The 18339-nt window shown below is 40.4% G+C and overlaps 1 protein-coding gene across 2 annotated transcripts in view; it reads left to right on the forward strand.

The window, feature by feature from the left end:
- adam10a (ADAM metallopeptidase domain 10a) overlaps positions 1-17684 on the forward strand; it is a 57525-nt gene extending 39841 nt beyond the window's left edge. Inside the window, exons 5-16 of one of the 2 annotated variants that reach the window (XM_046840123.1) lie at positions 1917-2017; positions 4083-4250; positions 5045-5137; positions 7038-7221; positions 8697-8860; positions 9396-9579; positions 10948-11098; positions 11807-11990; positions 12940-13048; positions 13288-13508; positions 13591-13717; positions 15007-16430. In XM_046840123.1, coding sequence (XP_046696079.1) covers positions 1917-2017; positions 4083-4250; positions 5045-5137; positions 7038-7221; positions 8697-8860; positions 9396-9579; positions 10948-11098; positions 11807-11990; positions 12940-13048; positions 13288-13508; positions 13591-13717; positions 15007-15026 — 1706 coding nt within the window. In that variant the 3' untranslated portion in view covers positions 15027-16430. The other variant, XM_046840122.1, reaches the window with a different exon arrangement.
- The last annotated feature ends 655 nt before the right edge of the window (positions 17685-18339 follow it).

Here is an 18339-nt window from a genome sequence, read left to right on the forward strand (position 1 = left end):
AGGTTGTAATTCTCCAGACACTTATTAGTTCTCAGGAAACCCTGTGTCTGTCTCCGAGGCGCACACACACACACACAACCGAACCAGGCTTTCTGTTACTCTGGGAGATATGTCTTGTCCAGGTGTGGATCTGGGTCTGGATGTGTAACCACTAAAACAAGCGAGTTTTGAAACCGTTGCAGCTGCAGTAGAACAACTCGCTCGTACATCACATTATTCACTTCAGGAAACGCTTTTCGTTTATTTTTACTTCATGTAATTGTCTGTGCTCTGAGTACTGAAGTGATGGTGTTTACACTCGGTAAACTCGCAGCCGCTCCGGACAGTAAGCAGCATCACCTTCATGATCGACTAATAAAACAACAGAGCAGAACATCCTTCAGCACTCAGCTGTAGAATGGAGCTCTAAAGGAGGTCGTTAGGACCAACAGCGATCACTCTGTACAGCAGCTCATCACTGCACTGCTCTGAACCAGGATTAATCATGCTAAACTGCATTTTGTTGCTATCTATCTGTCTGTTTGGCTGTCTGTCTATCTATCTATCTGTCTGTCTGTTTGTATCTGTCTGTCTGTCTGTTTCGATCCATCCATCCACACAACAGCTTGTTTTTCCAAGACATGCATGTCTGTCTATCTGTCTGTCTGTCTGTCTGTCTGTCTGTTTCTATCCATCCATCTATCCATCCATCCACATATCCATCCACACAACAGCTTGTTTTTCCCAAGACATGTCTGTCTGTCTGTCTGTCTGTCTGTCTGTCTGTTTCTATCCATCCATCCAGACATCCATCCACACAACAGCTTGTTTTTCCAAGACATGCATGTCTGTCTGTCTGTCTGTCTGTCTGTCTGTTTCCATCCATCCATCCATCCATCCATCCATCCATCCACACAACAGCTTGTTTTTCCAAGACATGCATGTCTATCTGTCTGTCTGTCTGTCTGTCTGTCTGTCTGTCTGTCTGTCTGTCTGTTTCTATCCATCCGTCTGTCTGTCTGTCTGTCTGTCTGTCTGTCTGTCTGTCTGTCTGTTTCCATCCATCCATCCATCCACACAACAGCTTGTTTTTCCAAGACATGCATGCATGTCTGTCTGTCTGTCTGTCTGTTTCCATCCATCCATCCATCCATCCATCCATCCATCCATCCATCCATCCATCCATCCATCCATCCATCCATCCATCCATCCACACAACAGCTTGTTTTTCCAAGACATGCATATCTATCTGTCTGGCTGTCTGTTTCTATCCATCCATCTATCCATCCATCCACACAACAGCTTGTTTTTCCAAGACATGCATGCATGCATGCATGCATGTCTGTCTGTCTGTCTGTCTGTCTGTCTGTCTGTCTGTCTGTCTGTCTGTCTGTCTGTCTGTCTATCTATCTATCTATCTATCTATCTATCTATCTATCTATCTATCTATCTATCTATCTATCTATCTATCTATCTTCTTTCCTTTAAACTTTTGTCTGTCTGTTTATCTATATACCTACTTTGATTTGTTTATTTATCTGTTTATCAATCATCTTTTCAATTATCCATCTATCTACTTACTTATCTACCACCCTACTACCATCTATCCATCCATCAATCCATCCATCCATATACCTATCTACCTTCCTAATTACATTTATCTGCATTTACATTTATTCTTTATTAATCCGGCTCATGACACGATCGTGTGCGTTATGGGACTGTTATGGGACTTCATGGTTTCCTCACCATATAGGGTCAAAAGTATTAGGACACCCGTCTTGGTGTGTGTATTTTTTTTAAATGTGGAGAGGATGATCAAAAAAAGCATATACGGATTTTATGCTCAGGTGTCCGCAAACTTTCCTTCGTATAGTGCACCTCTTGCACCTGGATTAATTTTAGCTTCATGTTAACGTTCCTTTTTATTTCCGTAGATTACCCTCACAAGTATGGCCAAGAGGGAGGCTGCGCAGATCGCTCCATCTTAGAGAAGATGAAAAAGTACCAGGCATCTGCTGTGGAGACTCCTGCCGAGGTCAGTTCACGTCTCCTCAACGCCGAGACACACACAGTTTCACAATTAGTCTGTGAAGATCTTGTGCGTGTCAGAACATCGTAAGAAGAGGATGTGTGGGACTCGCACACGTATGATCACACTCTTGATGTCACATAAATGAGGATGGGTTTCCCTTTTGAGTCTGGTTGCTCTCAAGGTTTCATCATCATAACATCTAAGAGTTTTTCCTTGCCACAGTCGCCATGGCTGCTCATCAGGGATAAACACACACCATTCACCTTCACTGTTGATTTCTGTAAAGCTGTTTTGAGACGACGTCTGTTGTGGAAATCGCTATAGAAATAAACTTGACTTAACTTGACTTGACTCACACTTCCTGTCTCTGTCCTGTTGCTTTTGCAAAGCAAAAACGTGATCTGTACGAAGTTCTCCGAATGTTGCATGAAGCCGCTGATGAATTCTGCACTTAAAAAAAAAAGATTCCACAAACCCACTCAGAAAACAAGATGAGATTTATTTGAAAATATTTTATGTTCTAAGCCAAAATTATATTTACACTCTTATAAAAATATATATAATTTAAATTATTTATACAGTTTTATTTTCAAAACAAAAATGAAGGAACGCAGCACACACGGATCTTCGGTCAGAAGTCATGAGTTGCCTCGAGCTTCTTATAAAAGTAGAGTCAGAGGAACGTCTTTTTTTTTTTTGCTTCTTTTGTTTAGGGAGAGATTAGGATTGGGTGTGGTGGCACATTCTTAGGATTTTGAACTTCTTGGTTGGTTTTCCTGAGCACAGATCTGCTTCTCCTTCCTGTATATCAGAGCCTAGGAGAGTCTAAGAAAACAGAAACGCATGTTTTAGTGCGTGATAAGTGTCTCATTGCGGACATTTAGTCTCTCAATAAGAGTAGGTAAAAAGCCTATTTATTTATATATTTATATATTTTTGTTTTGTATTCTTTTCTTCCTTTTTTTTTTATTTTAAATTCTTTCTTTATACTATGTTCCTACAGGAGTGTAGGGTCTAGGAAGAGTGAGGAACAGTTGTGGTTGGTTTGGACAGAAATATCGATATGACAGAAGGTCGGTTATGGTTTTTAATGTACAAAAATACAACGCACTGCAGCAAGCTCAGGGTGAGAGAGAAACGAGGCTCAGACATGGGGAGAAGTAGGAGAACCTGGACAGTTCCAAAGAAATGAACATTAGAAAAGAAGGGACCGCTCCATGCTGTGACTGTAACTAACTACCTGACTATCAAACAACAAAACATTCATTCTTTAGCGCTTTCACACAATTCTTCTTCTGATGGTCACATCAAGTTTATTTCTATTGCGCTTTTCACAACAGACATCGTCTCAAAGCAGCTTTACAGAAATCAACAGTCAAGGTGAATGATGTGCGTTTATCCCTGATGAGCAGCCGTGGAGACTGTGAGAAGAAAAAACTCCCTTAGATGTTATGAGGAAGAAACCTTGAGAGGAACCAGACTCAAAAGGGGAACCCATCCTCATTTGGGTGACATCAAGACTGTGATTATAGTCTTTAAACAATACAGAACACTGGAGAGTGAGAACTAACATGAGCACTGGAGTGTGTGATTATAAGTAATGAGTGATGGTATGAGGAAGAAACCTTGTGAGGAACTGGACTCAAAAGGCGAACCTCATCATCATCTGCGTGACACCAAGTAAATATCATTTGTTACTGTACTTAAGTAGTTTTTTCGTTAACCTGCAACAATTCTGAGTCTCCGATCCACCTATCAGTGTGTTGTTAAGAGGCAGGAACACAGCTGGGAGACCTACAGTCCAAACATATCTGCTGTAAAACGCCAAATAATAAAAAGAAAAAGAACAAAGCAGATGATGCTTCATTTTTTTTTTTTTTTTGCTCTCTGAGAATTCAGCATCAGACTGATATTGTGTTTCTACTCTGACAGTTTGACTGAGTATCTCACACCAAATGGATGAAATCACTTTGTCTGAAATATCAGTTTTTCTTTTCTCTCTGGTATTTTGCTGTAACCGCGTAAAGCGTTTTGGATGAGGTTAGGAATTGTTCTGGTTCTTTTGCAGGAAAAGAACAGACAGCATGCAGTGGACGAGGACGAGCGTGAGGACGGGCCGGTGATCCTGAGGAAGCGTCGAGCCGCTCAGGCTGAGAAGAACACCTGCCAGCTCTTCATCCAGACCGACCACCTCTTCTATAAGTACTACCATACTCGAGAGGCCGTCATAGCTCAGGTACTGCAATCGGTACAGAAGTCACACTGTCACATGATACACAACACCGAGGGGCTTCACCTGTACCGAGTCGGGGCAACACCTGTACCGTGCTGTTGTGTGTTTTACCTACACCCAAGATATGTACAGTATCATGTAACCAGGGTCATATTTCCATATTCTCCATGAATACATGCACTGGGTCTTTCAAACAGGAAAATATAAAGTCAGTGAGAATTATTAGTTGTACAGGTATAAAATAGATGCTAGCATGGCGGTACTACACACAGTAGCAGGTGCCTCGCGTGTCCTATTACTGATAGGCGCCGCACGTAGCAGTCCAGACTACGTTAATCAAGATGACAGACAACAGTGTTGGTGCGTGCATGGAACAGCGTGGTGTGGTGCTGACGTTTCCTGCGAACGAGGGCGTAAAGCTCGCGGATATCTCCAGAAAACGTCAAGCGGAGTACGGTGAGAGACGCTTGACCGCAGTAAGACATTTTTGAAAGCGTTAAACATGGCATTCCGACGTACACGTGTTTTTTGGCGCACTGATTTCTAAAGGTCGGTGCTCCCTGTGACTGTGTGTGCAGTCAAAACTACAAAACTAGTCTCGAAACGTTTTTAATTACAACTTGTGTGTGTGTGTGTGTGTGTGTGTGTGTGTGTGTGTATATATGTGTGTGTGTATATATATATATATATATATATATATATATATATATATATATATATATATATATATATATATATATATATATATATATACATTACATTACATTACATTACGTTTTGTGTTTTTGTCCCAACAGATCTCCAGTCACGTGAAGGCCATCAACACGATCTATCAGAGCACAGACTTCCAGGGCATCCGCAACATCAGCTTTATGGTCAAGAGAATCAGGGTATGTGTGTGTGTGTGTGTGTGTGTGTGTGTGAGAGAGAAAGAGATGTAGAGAATCCTGAGAGAATGAGGTGTCTGTTGACTCCAATTATTTTCCACTTCACGTGTGCTGATTGTAAACGATGCAACGTGTAAGATAGAGATGAATAATGAATGATGACACTCGCTCTAACGCTGTGGGTCCTGAGGGTTCTTCGGGTTTTGAGGGCTATGCGGGTCTTGAGGGTTCTGTGGGTCCTGTGCCTTCTTTGTGTCCTGAGGGTTCTGAGGGCTCTGAGGTTCTGGGGGTCCTGAGGTTTTTGTAGGTTCTGTGGTTACTAAAGATTCTGTGGGGTCTGCAGGTCTTGTGAATCAGTCAAGTCCTGAGGGTTCTGCAGATCCTGTTCATTCTGCGGGTCCTGTGGGTTCTGTCCTCGATCCCCGATTCTCTCACATCCGCTAATGCATTTTTATTTAGATCAACATTCTTTTCTGCAACGCTAATTAGTTTTGGCACCCTCTTGTGCTTGCTTGTCAGTGCTGCTCCGAGCATGTTGGCATCATCGATATCTTATTACGCTGATACAGACGTCTGTGTCAATTAGCCGAGAACAAATGAAGACCGAATGTATATTGAACGATCTGGAACATCTTAATCGTTCCGAATGAGTGGAATCCCCCCGATGTTTAGGAGCTGTTGTAGAATAAATGTGTATTTTTTTGGTGAAAGGAGCTCAGCTTGGTTTTATATCAGCAGTATTTTATCAGCACTTTATAAACTTCTGTAAGAGGTTGAACGCATTTCTTTATGAGAGCTGCAGAGGCTCGTACAGACGCGCTGAAGCAGCGTACAAGGTAGTATCAAAGTTTCGATTCGGTGCTATTCTGAGCACTTGCATCACCACGCGTCTGCGATTTCATCAGCAAGTTACAAATAGCAAACGTGAAATCTGCCACAGAGACGTTTTTGACATGATAAACGTTTGGCATACGTCGATGCTGCAACAAGTCGTTCGAGGTGTCTTGCGCTTCAGGAGTAGAAGAACATCGCTCGAAGACGACAAGAGATCAGGAAGACCTTCAACGAGCTCAACCCCTGAAAGTTTAAAAACCGTTCCGCAACTTGTGCATGACGATCGTCGGAGAACGATCCACGTGATCTCACTTCCGCATCCACTCTACTCGCCAGATCCGCTCCTGCGGACTTCACCCTCTTCCAGAAGATATATGAAAGCTTTGACAGTTTTGACACCATTGCAGACGATGAAAGTGAAGGTGCTTGACACGCTTCGAAAAGAAGACTTCCAGGACACGTTCCAGAAGCAGCAGGAACGCTGGGAACTCTGTATTGCTGTTCAAGGGGTCTAATTTGAAGGTGACAGTGTGGATAAATAAAGTACTTTCATGTAAACAGAGCTCGTCTGGAAACCTTTTGATGCCACCTTCTAGACTGATCTGTCCACATCTGAATGTTGCTACAAATGATGTTCTTTCTCTCTCCTCGTCTCTCTTTGTGTTTCATATCTTCTGCCTGGAAAAAGGGTTTAAGATCCATATGTGCTTTTTGAACATCAAAGTCCACGTTTGGTCACCATTTACTCTTAAGCTCCACTCTTCTGGGGAAGATGTTCAACTAGATTTTGGAGATTTGTGGAGATTAATTCAGGTCCTGAGGATGCCTGGGGTGCAGTCAGCATTCACATTCTTTGTTTAATAGGATTGAGGTTAGAGCTCTATAGCAGGAGATCTTTCAGTCCAACTCATATGTTCATGTGCTAGAACAAGTTTGGTCTCTAAGTTCAAGTGAAGGGAAATTTCATGCTGGTTTTTTTTTTTGGGAAGAACCGCACCTGGCTGGAAGAGTGTATTTGTAATCATTGTTGCCCGTGTGTGATCGTGTTCTCCGTCACTTCCTGTCTTAGATCAATACCACAAACGACGAGGTGGACAGAACCAACCCGTTCCGTTTCGCCAACATCGGTGTAGAGAAGTTTCTGGAGTTGAATTCAGAACAGAACCATGACGAATTCTGCCTGGCGTACGTCTTCACTGACAGGGACTTTGACGACGGCGTTCTGGGACTTGCCTGGGTTGGAGCTCCCTCAGGTACACACACACACACACACACACCTCACATCTTTTTAAGAACTTACACCATGTTTGTCCTGATTCAGCACAGCTTTTTACAGAACTGGGTCGCATTTCCACACCACACGTCATCACACGATAGCTTTTTACCACATGGCATTAAAATTACAGGATTTCAGGCTTTAGTATAATTTACATTTCTCTGTGGCTTTACAAAGAAAGGTGACATCGTCATGGTTACAGGATTACTCGTTATCTAATGTTTGTATTTATTTAAAATGTTTGCTTTATATAGCTGTGGTGTGGAATGAGGAGTTGATGAGGTCGACCTCTAGTGGAGTTTACCGATAACGATAGCTAGGTCGGACTGTTTTTTTTTTTTTTAAATGGATGCTGGATAAAAATAAATAAATAAATAAAAGAACAACCATAACACACTGTAAAATTACGACGACATTTTAGTGTCGAAAAAAATCTACGATTACGGGAATAAGGTCGAAATATTTTAAGAATAAGGTCGAAATAACGAGAATAAATTAGAAATGACGGGAATAAGGTCAAAATTACGAGAATAAAGTCAAAATATTTTAAGAATAAGGTCGAAATTTTATGAATAAGGCAGAAATTTCAAGAATAAGGTCGAGATTGCGAGAATACGGTTGGAATTACGAGAATAAAGTTAAACTATTTTAAGAATAAAGTCAAAATATTTTAAGAATAAGGTGAAAATTACGGGAATAAAGTCAAAATTACGGGAATAAGGTCAAAATTACGGGAATACGGTTAAATTATGGGAATATGTTCGAAATTATGAGAATAAGGTTGAAATTACGAGAATACGGTCGAAATGATGAAAATAAAGTCAAAATATTTTAAGAATAAAGTCAAAATGTTTTAAGAATGAAGTCGAATTCGGATAGCTAGATAGCGTCCCATTGGCTGAAAAGGGTAAGGGTACAGGCATGATTTTAGCCAATGGAATTTTAACCAGTTTAGAGTTTGCGGTGAGGAAGAGGAGGAAGAGAAGGCCTGGATGAAGGCTACGGTAAGGTTGTCGATCCGAGTACGTCACTAGAAGTTTAGAGAGTTTTAAGGCACTCTTCACTTTTACTGTTTTATGGATTGAAATAAAATTCTGAAATCACCCCATAAAATAACAAATCTGTGTATAAACTTGAAAACACACACATGTGTGTGAAATCATTTATTCACAAAGAATGAAATATCTTTAAAGACACACCCTATGAATTGTGGATTGGCCAGATGTTTCCTGGTGTAAGCAGGCTGGTTTTTGTTTAACCCTGTCAGACTACAGACCGTCTCTACTCTGTTGAACCCCCGAGAGAGCATAGAGTTAGGCATCTCTCACTGTAGACCATGCCGAGGCTGACACTGAAGCTGCTCTGCTGATTGTATTGTTTTTATGTGTGTTTGAGTTCTTGTTCAGGGACCATGGTTATGACTGATACTATAAATGTTTTCTGCTCTTCCAGCAAGCGCTGGTGGGATCTGTGAGAAGAGCAAAGAATACCATGATAGAAAGAAGAAGTCTCTGAACACTGGCATCATCACAGTTAAGAACTATAACAGCCATGTTCCTCCCAAAGTGTCCCACATCACCTTCGCCCATGAGGTTGGACACAACTTCGGCTCTCCTGTGAGTAACAGCTGCAGGTTAGAAGTAACGTTCAGGAACCTGAGGGGTTGTGAAGTGACCCCAATTCCAATAAACGTTTGTACAAAATGTAAATAAAACCAAAATGCAATGATTTGCATCTTAGAAATCTCAGAAACCCATATTTTATTTACAGAAGAGCATAGAAAAGATGTTTAAACTGAGAATATTTACCATTTTAAGACAATAATAAGGTCATTTTGCATTAAATGGCTGCAACATGTCTCAGAAAAGATGGCACGGGGCAACAAAAGTGTGGGAAAGTTATGATATAAATAAAACAGTTGGAGAAACATGTTGCAACTAATGGTTAACTGGTAAGTTGACAGCAGGTCAGTAAGATGACTGGGTATAAATAGTGTATCTTAGAGAGGCAGAGTCTCTCAGAAGTAAAAATGGGCGGAGCTTCACCAATCTGTGAAAGACTATGTTTACAAAATTGTGGAAAAATGTAATAATATTAATATTAATTTCCTCAAACGTAAAATTGCAAAACAGTGGATTATCTCATTTACAGCATGACTCTGGCAGCGAGTGCACTCCTGGAGAGTCGAAGGTCTCTGACATGAAGGAGCGAGGCAATTACATCATGTACGCCAGAGCTACGTCCGGGGACAAGTTAAACAACAACAAGTTCTCTATCTGCAGCATTCGCAATATCAGCCAGGTGTTGGAGAAGAAAAGAGCTATTTGTTTTGTCGGTAAGAACTTTCTGCACACGTCCAGGCTTTGAATGGAAATATATTAAAGGACTTTACAGAACCAGCCAAATGTTTGCACACACCACCTTCTACAGTGTTTTTATTTTTATTAAACATTGTGCATTAATACTGAAGACATCCAACCTATAAAACAACTCGTATAGAATTTCAACTTAAGTGTATTAAAACTACAGAATATGATTTATATTTTCGATTCTTCAAAGTCGCCACCTTTTGCTTTGATAACAGCTTTGCGCACACTAGGCATTCTTTCAGTCAGCCGGAGCATGAGGTCATCACCTGAAAATGGTTCTCCAACAATCTTAAGGAGTTCCCAGAGGTGTGGAGTGTTTGTTGGCTGCTTTTCCTTCACTCTCCGGTCCAACTCATCGCAAATCATTTCAACTGGATTTAGATCTGATGATTTAGATCTGATGCAGCTCTCCATCACTCTCCTTCTTAAACAAATAGCTATAACAAAACCTAGAGGTGTGTTTGGGTTCGTTGTTCTGTTGGAAAACAAATGATGGTCAGACTAAGTGCAAACGCCATGCTGGTTACGTATGCCATCCATTTTAACTAAATCACCAACAGCATTACCACTGGGGAACCACACGTTCAGGAACTGTCCAACATATCTGAAGACTTGACCTTTCCGAACAGTGGATGTTGAAATATGTCTGAAACTCGAACTCTGAGAAGCATTAATGTAACTCAACGGTTTCAGAGGCTGTTAATACTAATAATCTCATGCAGCAGAGGTAGCTCTTAGTCTTCCTTACTTAGGATAATCCTCGTGTGAGTCTGCTTTCTTATAGAGTTTAAAAGTTTTGCAGACTGCACTTGGAGATACATTTTAAGTTGTTGAGATTTTTCGTATTGATTGACCTTTATTTATTGAAGTCATGATTTATTTCTCTTTACTTAAATAAGTTTTTCTCGCCTTAATATAAATTTGTACAGTAGTTGTAGTAGCACTAACAGGGCTCTTTTCTGTAACACAACAGATGACTAGTGAACCGAAAACCATTCCAGGTGACAATCTGAAGAGAGAATGCCACGAGTTTGTCAAGCTGCTGTCAAAGCTTCATGTAAAAAATTATTTTAGTTTATTGCGTAATTCCATGCGTGTTCTTTCATAGATGTCTTCAGTATTAAGTATTGTTGAAACTAAATACAAATAAACAAAAACTACTAAAGAAGGTGTGTACAAACTTTAAACTGGTACTGGATTTACACTGGTTGACTTTACTGGACCTAAAAAAATTATATTATTGTTTATATCCTTTTGAGGATTATTGTAAGTATTGGGCTACTACTATGTCAGTTTGCTGAGACCAGTGTCTTTAAATTTCCTGCTCTCCTCAGAGTCTGGACAGCCCATCTGTGGAAATGGTTTGGTGGAGGCTGGAGAACAGTGTGACTGTGGCTACAGTGATCAGTGTAAAGACAGTTGCTGCTACAGCGCCAACGAGCCAGATGGCAAGAAGTGCACTCTGAGAAGCCCGGCCAAGTGCAGGTACTGTATGTCCTGAAGCTGGAACGCTCACTGCAGGTTTCATGAGCCTTCATGAGATCATACAATCCCTTCTCTGGCTGCATGAGGAAAACCCATAGTACAGGTGAAAGCTCAGAGTGATGTCTTAGATCAATGTAAAGTGCTAACTTTATGATAATTTTTTACAGTGCATTTAGAAAGTAGATGGAAGCCTGCTTTGAGTGGAGCTTGGAACTCCAATCAGGCTTCCATGGGTTTTGCACTGAGGAGAGGCTTTCCGTTTAGCCCGCTCTGCCATAAAGCCAAGATCGGTGGAGGGATGCAGTGATAATTGTCCTTCTAGAACTTTCTCCCATCCCCACACAGGATCTCCAAAACTCAGTCAGAGTGACCATCACATTCTTGGTCACCTATTTAGGCCCTTCAAACCCGATTGCTAAATTTGGAAGAGTCCTGGTTGTGCCACACTCTTGGGAATCTTCAGTGCAATTTATTGTAATCCTGATTCTGGAGCTCTGCAGGCAGTTCCCTAGAAGTGTGTGTTTTTCCAAATCTCCTATCAAGGTGTTAGAAACGTCTCTCGCCAACATTCAAAAGAAACGGGAGGCACTTGAGCACCTGAGCCAACGTAAAACGTGTTTTCTCATTGCTTATTTGATGCCACATTTCTTGCTTGTATACTTTGATATAATCAGGTTGTTGTTTCTTTGTGTTCTTCCTCCACCACAGTCCCAGTCAGGGCCCCTGCTGTACAGCTCAGTGCGAGTTTAAGGGACATAACGAGAAGTGTAGAGACGAATCTGACTGCGCTCTTCAGGGCATGTGCAGCGGAAACACAGCACAGTGTCCCACCTCGACACCAAGGGAAAACTTGACTCTGTGCAATAATAATTTACAAGTCTGCATCCAAGGGGTACGAAATTATTGCGTTGATGATCATTTCTTAGAGGTGGAAAGAGTCATATATTCTACTCAATTAAAAGTTATTTTTTATTATTTATTTTATATATATATATATATATATATATATATATTTTTTTTTTTTTTAAATGTAAGTACAAGCAAAGGGTCTAAAAAAACGGGTCTAAAATATCTACTTAAGTAAAAGTAAAAAAAGTCGCTTATTTAAAATTTACTCCAAGTAAAATTGACAGAGTTACTTTGGGGGTTAGTTATTTAAAATGAATAAATAAATAAATAAATAAAAACTACACTCAATAACTTGAAAAAACTCTAAAATAACTCATAACGTCATGTAGGATGAAAGATATCGCAAATGCAGATTCTGAATTCAGACACCTGCAACTTTCGATGCAAAGGCATTTCGCTCAACTGCATCACTGGCGTCTGCCTTGTTCATCTCTGTCCTCTTTTTCGTGAGTTTAGCTTGTTTATTCTCCGTTTGTTCTCCGTTTATCAATCAGAGCAGTAGTTTCCAATTATTAAAATTTTGGATTTTTTTTTATATGATTTATATTGTAGATAAGTACAAGGAATTTTTTATTTTCATTTTTTTTTTTATGTTTTTATATTTTTCTCCCCATCCTATTTCCTCATGCAGGACAGTCGTATAAATCATTTCCCTGCATGTCGTACTCTGTATGTATGTGTATGTGACAAATACAATTTGATTTGATTTAATTTAATTTGAAGTACTTTAAACAACACACACTTAAATAAAAGTAAAATTAGTTTTTTAAAACAACTTTTAAAAGTAGAAGTACACAAAAAACTACCCAATTACAGGAACGGGAGTGAATGCAAATTGTTACTTTCCACCTCTGTAGTTTGCGCATTAATGTCAGATGTACTCACTCCTAGTGTGTTTCTTCTCTGTTCTTCCTCCCTTCCTTCCTTTGAAGGCCTGCACCGGCTCTATCTGTGAGCGTTATGGGCTGGAGTTGTGCACGTGTGAAAGTAAAGATGGGAAGGATGAGACCGAGTTGTGCCATGTTTGTTGCAGGGAGAAGAGTGAGTGTTGCCCACCAACCCAGACACTGGTGTTAAACATTCTTTTATACGTAGAAACATTTATCTGAAATAAAAAAATCTAATAAAAAAAGGTTAGACTGATAAAACTTTTATATTGTTTCTAAAAAAAAACAAAACAGAATTAGGAGTTTACCAGTAAATCCGGATTGTACACTCAGAAAAAATCTTTTTTTGCTTTCTGTGTGTGTATTAACACACGCATATGCATCCGTCCACAGATCAACCCACCACATGCAAAAGTACCGGGTCTGAGGAGTTGAAAAAGTACTTCAACAAGGAGGTTCTCACTCTGCAGTCTGGATCTCCCTGTAATGACTTTAAAGGCTACTGTGACGTATTTAACAAGTGCAGGCTTGTGGACGCTGATGGGCCACTGGCCAGACTCAAAAAGGCGATCTTTAACCCAGAGTTTTACGAGACCATCGCTGAGTGGATAGTGGTAAATACAGATTTCTAAATTCTCTCTCAGTAATCCTGCAGCGTATTGTGTAGGAATGTTTAATGTGAGTGTTGTGTTACAGGCGTATTGGTGGGCTGTGCTGCTGATGGGTATCGCTCTCATCATGTTGATGGCTGGATTCATTAAGATCTGCAGTGTTCACACGCCAAGCAGCAACCCCAAACTGCCCCCTCCAAAACCACTGCCAGGTAATTCACACATCAAATTACCCCCACCAAAACCACTGCCAGGGAATATACCCATCAAACTACCCCCATCAAAACCACTGCCAGGGAATACACCCACCAAACTACCCCCTCCAAAACCACTGCCAGGTAATACACCCATCAAACTACCCCGACCAAAACCACCGCCAGGGAATACACCCACCAAACTACCCCCACCAAAACCAGTGCCAGGGAATATACCCATCAAACTACCCCCACCAAAACCACTGCCAGGGAATACACCCATCAAACTACCCCCACCAAAACCACTGCCAGGGAATACACCCATCAAACTACCCCAGACAAAACCACTGCCGGGGAATACACCCATCAAACTACCACTGACAAAACCACTGTCAGGTAATACACCCGTCAAACTACCCACGACAAATACACTGCCAGGAAATACACCCATCAAACTAACCCCACCAAAACCACTGCCAGGGAATATAACCATCAAACAACCACCTACAAAACCATTGCCAGGGAATACACCTATCAAACTACCCCCTACAAATCCACTACCTACGTTATATACCCACCAAAGGGGTATTAAACTACTTCCGGTTAGTTTTCTTCTCTACTAGACCCCCATCAATGTACTCAAATGAACGTTTTCTAGAGAAATTTCCATATAGAACTTTTGCACAATTCGACAGTGTAATAAATGTTTCGGCTCTGGTAAACTATATACAGAACATCGGCTTTGGCCTGAAATGACTTTCTGACTTTTCTCTGAATCATAGCCAAGTCATCCTGTGCCACAGTGCAGCTCTGTGCCCCCACTGCAATAAAAATGGCAAGACAAGTCAAGTGAATAATTGAAAATGACTTTTGTTTGAACCTGCTCTCTGAATGCTCGTAATTCTCCAGCTCTTACAGACACCTCGCCCTGCTCACCTTTACCACTTTACTTTCTCTTGCTTCTGTAGGAAAATCGAAGGGCGCTTTTGAGACTTGGACCTGCAATGTAACACAAAAGGCCTCACTAAGGCCTTTTCTTCTTTCCTTCTTCTGTACTTTATCTTCTTTATCTAATTTCTCTCTATGCTCTGTTTCTTTCTCCTTTATATTCAAACTTTTTCCCTCTGGTTTGTCAGTTTCTTCGCCTGCATGGTCTCTGTCTTTTGGGTACTGCATCTTTCTTTCCATTGAAGTTTGTTTCTCATTTTACCTTTGTTTCTCTTCTACATCTGTTTTTCTTATTTCTTCATTCTCTCTTTCCATATTTTTTTACATCTTTTTGTTTGTTTTTCCTTTTTTATATGTAGTTTTTTGGATTGAAAAATAACTTGGCGAATATACTGTAGAATAGAAACAGAAATAGGAACATTTAAAAGTGGTTTGATTCTGTTTACGCTCAGGAAGTATGTGATTTTGTTTCGATCCGGAGGTACAAATACACCACTTCTCATTTTTAGTGAAAAAGGAAAGTGATGTTTAGTTTCATTCAGGAAATAAAGTGTGACACTTTCAAGTTAGGAAGGAAGTGTGGCTTTTTTTTAGTCAGGAAAGAGGTGCAGCTCTATTTTAATCAGGAAGAAAGTCCTAATCTGTTTTATTTAGAAAGAAAGTGCGGCTCTGTTTCAATCAAGAAGGAAGTGCAAGTATTTTTGATCAGGAAAAATGGGAGTCTTCGTTTTTGTCAGGAAGGAAGTGCAGCTCTGTTTAGTCAGGTTGGAAGCGCAGCTCTATTTTAATCAGGAATATAGTGCAGCTTTATTTGAATGAGAAATGAAGTGCAGCTCTATTTAATCAGGAATAAAGTGCAGCTCTATTTAATCAGGAATGAAGTGCAGCTCTGTTTAGTTAGGTTGGAAGTGCAGCTCTATTTTAATCAGGAATGAAGTGCAGCTCTATTTTAATCGGAAATGAAGTGCAGCTCTATTTTAATCGGAAATGAAGTGCAGCTCTATTTAATCAGGAATAAAGTGCAGCTCTATTTAATCATGAATGTAGTGCAGCTCTCTTTTAATTGGAAATGAAGTGCAGCTCTATTTTAATCGGTAATGAAGTGCAGCTCTGTTTTAATCAGGAATGACGTGCAGCTCTATTTTAATCGGAAATGAAGTGCAGCTCTATTTTAATCGGAAATAAAGTGCAGCTCTATTTTAATCGGAAATGAAGTGCAGCTCTATTTTAATCGGAAATGAAGTGCAGCTTTATTTTAATCGGAAATGAAGTGCAGCTCTATTTAATCATGAATGTAGTGCAGCTCTCTTTTAATCGGAAATGAAGTGCAGCTCTATTTTAATCGGTAATGAAGTGCAGCTCTGTTTTAATCAGGAATGACGTGCAGCTTTATTTTAATCGAGAATAAAGTGCAGCTCTATTTTAATCAGGAATGAAGTGCAGCTCTGTTTTATTCAGGAATGACGTGCAGCTCTATTTTAATCAGGAATTAAGTGCATCTCTGTTCAGTCAGGTTGGAAGTGCAGCTCTATTTTAATCTGTAATGAAGTGCAGCTCTATTTTAATCTGTAATGAAGTGCAGCTCTATTTTAATCAGGATTGAAGTGCAGCTCTATTTTAATCAGGAAAAAAGTGCTTTCACTCAGGATAGAAATGTGACTCTATTGGAGTATGTGGTGTACTATGACGGTGTTGTTGTAGGGGAGGCTCAGATCCAGGCACAGATTCAGGGACCAGTTCATTGTTCCAATCATAACGTCTGTCCTCTCCTCCACCTCTCCTTCTGTAGGTACACTGAAGCGGAGGAGAGCTCAGGCTGCGAGTTCTCAGGGTCAACCACAGCGTGCACAGCCGCGCCATTACAGAGAGAACTATCAGATGGGTCAGATGCGCCACTGAGCTCCACACTCTGCCTTGGTTCCTCCTAGTGCCTACAACAGGAAACACTTTACTCCAAAGAGTTACTGAACCAATCATTTAACCCTCTCCATAGAGTTAAAGACCTTACTAAAGCAAACCGGTCTCTCACAGCAAACTTCAAACAAACTGCTCTAATAAAGCAATCATGCTGGCGTCACACCGAAGTCCGACCCCCCCGCGGAGAAGCGAAAACCACTGCTTTGTGTTCCTATGAGGATAGAATTTTTTTTTCTGCCTCACTATAAACGAAGCACCTCATAGTTCTTGTCTCTTTCATTTCTTTAATCAAACCCCCGCCCTTTTATTCGTATTTTCCCCAAACACTGCGATTTTGCTCAGAATGGCATGATGGGGAAGTGCAGATGTTCTACAGTCCGGCACGGCGATGCTCGACGCGCGAGAACTCCTCCTGCACTGGATTTTATCGCCAATGTTATTAAAAAGTTTCTCAACGAAAAGCCGAAGTGTATAAAATGCACGTTTTTTTACGCTCACATTCTCGCTCTCTTTCTCTCTCTTCATTTTCCACAAAATATTTTTTTGGGCATATTCCGATTTTCTTTGCTTCGATTTCGATTGACACTCAGGACAAATTCGGGGGGTGAACCGGGGGAAAAATGCCTAAAGACTCTTGGGTGATGTGGGTTCATTTGTTTTAATCTTTCACTGCATGTCTCTTTTTGTTTTATTGTGTGACTAAGACTGAGAATTTTTTTGTAGTTGAAGTTTCTTCCTGATCTCATGCACTGCTCTGGTTTGAAGACTTGCGTAGTTTAAACAGTAAAATTGAAACATGCTGGTGGGGGAAAAGAATCGGCTTGTGATTTACCTTTAGATGAACAGCCTTTTTTTTTTTTTTTTTTTTTTTACATACATTCAGCTGTGAAAGATTGTAGGACGTGTGCTGTGTGCGGTTTTTTTTTTCTTCTCATTTGAGTGTTGGGTTCACCAGACATCATAACCACATGTTTTAGAATGTCCACTTACACCCAGACCTGTTGGGAGAATTTGGAAAACAAACCAGGGAGACTTTGTGTACATGTTGTGACCACTTTCTATATCAAACACACAATACATATGGTTCAGGAAATAAACCAAGCAGCATCTGAAATCTCAACATTAGTTGTGGAATTCAATTTCTAATAGTTTTCTAAAAAAAAATTTAGAATGAGTTGCTCAAATTTTGATTATAATCCTTGAATACACCTGCGTTTGAGATGCGGTCCGGGAAAACATCAACACTTTCTTCTTCCATGCAGAAGGGCTACTACAGATTTCCCCCATACTGTACAGTATGAATGTCTTTCTATGTAACCCTTTATTCTGTAGACCATGTGGAGGAGATGTGAGTTTAGAAACCCTTGTGAACAATGAGCAGAAGGACACAGTATGGCTGATTTCCAGCCTCCAGGTCCAAAGTAGACGGCTCCTAGACGGGTCAGACGTCTGATGGTAATTTCAGATATAATACACATTTTAAGTAACCCCCTTTTTTTCTTCTTGTAGCAGCTTATTGAAAGGTCCATCTCTCTTCATGGTTCTCCTTTACAGTACGGTGTATTAGTGGGCAGGTCATGTGATTGCTCGTTCACAAGATGAAACGTGATGAACACTCGAATTCTGCTCATCAGGTGTTGCAGGACACTGGCTGGTCATAGTGTGAACTTAAATACTTAGATTTTATCTCCTCATTCTTGGTCTCTCTTGTGGTAAAGTAGTGGTGTTTTGGGTTGGGAATATGGGTAATTTGGTGGTGGTGACGGGGAAGTTCT

Source organism: Silurus meridionalis, chromosome 26, assembly GCF_014805685.1.
Source record: "Silurus meridionalis isolate SWU-2019-XX chromosome 26, ASM1480568v1, whole genome shotgun sequence".
NCBI classification, from domain to species: domain Eukaryota; kingdom Metazoa; phylum Chordata; class Actinopteri; order Siluriformes; family Siluridae; genus Silurus; species Silurus meridionalis.